Source organism: Mobula hypostoma, chromosome 9 (genome assembly GCF_963921235.1).
Source record: "Mobula hypostoma chromosome 9, sMobHyp1.1, whole genome shotgun sequence".
In the NCBI taxonomy this organism is placed as follows: Eukaryota; Metazoa; Chordata; class Chondrichthyes; order Myliobatiformes; family Myliobatidae; genus Mobula; species Mobula hypostoma.
In genome coordinates, this window is record NC_086105.1 from 139,887,954 (window position 1) to 139,893,953 (window position 6,000).

Genomic DNA, 6,000 nt, shown 5'->3' on the forward strand with positions numbered 1-6,000 from the left:
TCATTCGTAAGGCCAGTGATGTTGTGGGGATGGAACTGGACTCTCTGACGGTGGTGTCTGAAAAGAGGATGCTGTCCAAGTTGCATGCCATCTTGGTCAATGTCTCCCATCCACTACATAATGTACTGGGTGGGCACAGGAGTACATACAGCCAGAGACTCATTCCACCGAGATGCAACACAGAGCGTCATAGGAAGTCATTCCTGCCTGTGACTGTCAAACTTCACAACTCCTCCCTTGGAGGGTCAGACACCCTGAGCCAATAGGCTGGTCCTGGACTTATTTCATAATTTACATATTACTATTTAACTATTTATGGTTCTATTACTATTTATTATTTATGGTGCAACTGTAACGAAAACCAATTTCCCCCGGGATCAATAAATTATGACTATGACTATTAAGGCAAATATCTAATCTGCCAATCATGTGGCAGCAACTCAGTGCATTAAAGCATGCAGATATGGTCAAGAGGTTCAGTTGTTGTTCAGACCAAACATCAGAATGGAGAAGAAATGTGATCTGTGACATTGACTGTGGAATGAGTGTTGGTACTAGACAGGGTGGTTTGAGCATCTTAGAATGAATCTCAGGGTTGTATATGGTGATATATGTACTTTAATAATAAATTTACTTTGAACTTAGAAATTGCTGATCTCCCGGAATTTTCACACACAACAGTCTCCGGAGTTTACAGAGAATGACGCAAGAAACAAAAAACATCCATTGGACAAAAGCACCTTGTTAATGAAAGAGGTCAGGGGAGAATGGTCAGACTGAAAGGAAGGCGACAATAACTCAAACGATGTCGCGTTACAGCAGCGGTATGCAGCAGAGCACCTCTGTATATACCACACATTGAACCGTGAGCTAGAGCAGCAGAAGACAGTGAGCACTCAATAACCACTTTGTTAGGTACAGGAGCTGCCTAACAAAGTGGCCACTGAGTACAAGGAAGCTACCAGTGTCGGTTTCCTTTGCTGAATTACTAGTTATAACTATATTACACTGGAATCAGGGACAGATAAAAAACCAACAGAGAAGTATCTAGATGAAATTTCATAAAGAAGTACAAAAACCAGTATGCTCAATGCAATACTCCAAATTATTCATACGCATCTTACACCAGTGTGCGGTGTTCCATGACAGTCGTAAGTCTCAAAAATGTTACTTATAAAGTTTATCTCGGCATTCTTTAGTTGTATAATGTTACAATCATGACAGTCATGCACATTTGTAGTATAACAGGCTGCAAAATGATTTGGTTTTACTACATTTTATTTGCTCGCTTCAATTTCATAAACTATTATTAGGCCATTTTCCCATCAAATCTGCTGTGCCATTCCATGATGGCATTTATTATTATGCCTCTCAACCTCATTCTCCTGCTTTCTCCCTGTCGCATTTGATGCCATTACTCATCAAGAACCTATCAACCTCTGCTTTAAATATACTGTGACTTGGCCTCCACAGCTGTATGAATTCCAGATTCACCATCACAGGCTGAAGAAAATCCTCCTAGACTCTGTCTCGAGCAGGAATTCCCAATCTTTTTTATGCCGTGACCAATACCATTAGCAAGGGGTCTGTGAACCCCTGGTGTAAAGGGACATCCTTTTATAGAGGTTATGCCCTCTGGTCTTAGACACACCCACTATAGGAAACATCTTCTTCACATCCACTCTAGTAGGGTTTTCCAATATTCAATAGATTTCAATTGAGGTTCTCCCCCCCCCCCCATTCTTCTGACCTTTAGCAAGTACAGAAGCCCAAAGCCATTAAATGCTCTTTGTATGGTAACCCTTTCATTCCTGGGATAATTTTCATTAACTTCCTATGCACCCTCTCCAATGCCAGTGATATGTTCCTGCAATCATCTTAACTGTACAGGAACAGCTTGAGATGAGCAGTTCACACTCTTGCATTACCCATCTGCACCAGAGGAGCAGATATTGCTGAAGCTGACAAGCCTTTTGTTTTAAATTGTTGCAAGAAATTTGATGGCTAATTTGATATATGCCTACAATGAATTGATAGATAAGCTGAATGAAACGCTTAAAAAAAATTGTTCCTGTGAAATAGTTACAATTTACTTAGGAAAACTATTTCCCCCCCCCCTCCCTTTTAGGCACAAGAGAACCATTCCAATGTTTGTTCCTGAGTCGTCCTCAAGACTGCAAAAATTTACAAGGTATTAAGATTTTTAGATATTGCAGCTCAAGATAGCTGAGCTCAAACAAATGTTGCAGTTTGGAGAATATACTGAATTGTGAAGTGTGAGCAGTGAAAATACAGTATAGTCTGGTTACTTTAAGTTATTTATCGAGAGAGAATGGCATTGTAAAGTTAGCAATGACTTTTAGCTAATTCACCAACATCAGTTTCCATGTATTTATAAAACTATTAGATCTCTAACAGTTTGAAGGTTATTTTTGTCTTCCTTTAAGCCACTTCATCCTCCCAGAATAACACCCTAGCGATTGCAAATAAAAGTGAAAAATGGCCTTTGCTGTATTTCCTTACAAGTTCTGATGAAGGCACTGAAATGAAACATTAGCTCATCTTTCTCCATAAATGCTGTGAGTACTCAGTATGTCAGTCATCATTTCCTGCTCTTATGGTACAAGGATGCCACTGGTCCAGTGCTTTCACATTATTAATCAGCAAAATGGCAATTTTTCTAATAACACCAACATCCAGTGAATGGATGGAAACCATTAGTTGACTGATATTTATTTACCATTGTTGCTTGCAGTAAGGGTTTAACAATTGCCTTCTCTTTATTTATTTATCCATTAAATGCAAAAAGCAATACCATATCTGTTTTCATTACTGGTCTTTCCTTATGTTGATGAGTAACAGGGAGGAGAAGATGGCGGCGCGACGCAGCACGCGCGGCCTCTCCGATGAAATGATATCGTATTTGTTAAATAGGGGCCGTGCACAATTCTGATTTGATGGAGACAGCCGTGAGAAGCACAGAGGAACATCTGGAGAAACTTCTGAAATGCCCAGTTCGCTGCCGCTGCTACTGTTCGATCGAGAATCTCCGGAGGGAAGGCCCCAAATCCTCGGCTTTTCCTGTTGCTGGCGGCCGGAGCTGAGTCGAAGCGCTCGGCATAGATGGTGCTCGGTGTCGGAGGCTTGAAGTTTTTGGACTCAGAGTCGGACTGTGGTCGAGTGCTTCCAGGATGCTGCATTGGCAAGTTTGAAGTGCTAGTAGCTCATGACAGGAAGAGAGTTTTCTTCCTTCTCCCGTCTGCGTGAGATGATGGGACTTTCGAGAGATTTTGAACTTTTTTTTACCGTGCCCATAGCCTGTTCTTCATCAAGTTACGGTATTGCTTGCACTGTTGTAACTATATGTTATAATTATGTGGTTTTTGAGTCTTGGTTTGTCTTGTGTTTCTGTGATACAACACCGGAGGAACATTGTATCATTTCTTAATGTATGCATTACTAAATGACAATAAAAGAGGACTGCGTGTCCTCATAATCTAATCTAATCTAACTAATAATAGGCTTATTATACTGTGATTTTTTTTTCCCCCTCTGCAAATGTAGTTAAGTATATGTTTTCTTTCCCTTTTTGATTGAAAGTATGGTCTGAGCTGCCTGGTTAGTTCCTACGATGACTGGGAACCAGTAGGCTGAGGCTGGAAATGAGCATCTTGTGGGTGGGGGTAGTGGCGAGCCATCTGGTCTGCTTCTTCATTCAGTAATAAGCATGCATCTAGCATTATGGGATAGTGGGAGGTGTGTATGCTGATCTGGATCCACATAAACCAGACCACCTTAGAGGACCAAGTGGCCACATTCTGGTTCTAATCAAGTCCCAATATGCATAGATAAAATGACTTATTGTTCTGCAATTCTACATTTCTGTACCTCTGTTGACTTCCACCAGGGCTGTTATGTCAGAGTATCTCATACAATGTTTTATTCAGATCAAGAAACTTAAGTTCTCGTTATTACAGCTTTATTCCCAGAGCTGCTAGATGATGAGAAACTGTTTTCTGCAATTGCTATCAGTAGTCATAGGGCAGAAAGAATAATTTAACGAGGTTTTGTGGGTGGTTGAATGTATTTACCTAAAATGCAAGTATATAAACAGTTCACCTCAAATACTTCTACCTACACCTAAATCACAATCTAATTTTAGTACTCCCTAACACTTTTTCCAGATTACTAGGAATACTCTGTAACCTCAGTGGAGTGAAATGACTCTGGGGCTTTTAATACTAGGAGATATGTAACAGGTCCTCTCCAGTTTATGAACACCTGACTTGTATACATCCTTTACATATAAACAAATGTTTGCTGGGGTTATGAACAGTTTCATAAAAACAGAACCCTGTTGTGTCCTGTGGACAGCATGTACTTATTTTGATTAGTTAAAATGCAGAATTTTGTATAAACATTATTGGACTTTAATTTTTTTTTAAACTAGAGTGTGTGCCATGCTTGATGTTGCCTGGGTAAGTTTTTTTTTCTGGCTGTCAGCTGTGAACTAGAGAAGTCTTCATGAGAAATTAGTACAAAGTTAGAACAAGTAAAAATAGTGCATTTATTTAGTCTGTGATGTCATTGAAGGACAACAGTTTTAATTCTCCATTTGTAATCTATGGGAATTGGTGTTTAGAATGCCAAACAGGAAGGGAGCAGATGTGGTAGATTTGAGTGGTTATAGAAGACTCTCCCCTAAAACAGAGTTACATTAAGCAGCTTCATGCACTGTAAGTCCTCATTTTATTTGACAACACACAACAGTACAGTACAGACCCTTTGGCCCATGATGTGCCGACTATTTTACCTATGCCAAGATTATTGTCTGATTTGTTTCCTGGGTAGTTGAGTTTCAAAATCTACAGTTGAACATGATTTACACTTGTTCCATTTGAAACTCCGTTTTCTAACATTGCTGAAAATAATTAATTTTTGTGGGAATACTGTTCATTTCAGCCTCTGGCAAATTGCCCAAGTCATTATTCGTTTGTGCTGCCAAAACATTTTATTACACCATCTTGGCACTTAATTCACAATCCATATGTATAGAGCAATAATTGAGACCATCAGAAATGAAATTCACTTTATAGAATTATTGCAACAGATTGATGTAACAGGAATTACTGGATGATGTGATGAGATGTAGCCTTAGTCCAGCTGTCTGGGCTCAAAATTTTTAACCAACTAATGTTTAGGTTCTTCGTGGTTTTGCTCTGCAGTAAGTCTTATTCTCAGGACAGCAGCAAAAAAATTCTCTGCAGGGTCTCAAATAAATAACATTCTTTGAATCTGCAAAAAAAAAAGGCTGTGGTCTAATCATGTTTTTTTTAAATCCCCCCCCGGTTTAGCTGGCTGATGGGAAGACGTCCTGAATTCACAGATGCTAAACTGGTTGCACAAGGAGAAGGAAGAGAAGGTTTGCTTTACTAAAGTTTTTTTTCTTGTTCACAAGCTGCTGTTGGTGAAGCTGAAAACTCGGACAGGAATGGCAACTTCATGAACCACATTTAATGGCAGTAACGTCCAAAATTTGCTTTTACATCACAAAAATGCCATTTGTAGAAATTTTAAATATAATGTCATCAATTGTTATCCTTAAACACTCAGTGACTACGTTATTAAATATATAGTCTCTTGCTATTCCATGTGCAATGTTAAATTATTTTAACATGCTGATTTTCCTGCCTTCCACTAATTTAAAAAAAGTTACTTACTAAAACTAAGCAATAACAAACTTGTAATAAATCCTGTCCAAGAGTAGGGTAGTTAAAAGGAATTATTTTACAAACAATTTATTTAAAAGCTTAAATATTTTAACAATTGATGAAATTAATACTTTGCATTTTCTTGTGCACTTTTAGTTACAAGGGTTCTGTCTCAAGGCTTTGTTACCATCTCCTTCAACATTGTCACCAAGGATTTGAAGAAATTGGGATATGATGCAGTACCTGCTAACAATCAGACTCTTGGAACATCTGATGGCTAAATGGAACC

At 38.8% G+C, this 6,000-nt stretch overlaps 1 protein-coding gene across 1 annotated transcript in view; it reads left to right on the forward strand.

The window, feature by feature from the left end:
- The window catches only part of b9d1 (B9 protein domain 1), a 28,649-nt gene extending 22,649 nt beyond the window's left edge, over positions 1–6,000 (forward strand). The window contains exons 5-7 of the mRNA XM_063059312.1: positions 2,129–2,191; positions 5,355–5,422; positions 5,868–6,000. Coding sequence (XP_062915382.1) covers positions 2,129–2,191; positions 5,355–5,422; positions 5,868–5,992 — 256 coding nt within the window. The 3' untranslated portion in view covers positions 5,993–6,000. The remainder of the gene's footprint in view (positions 1–2,128; positions 2,192–5,354; positions 5,423–5,867) is intronic.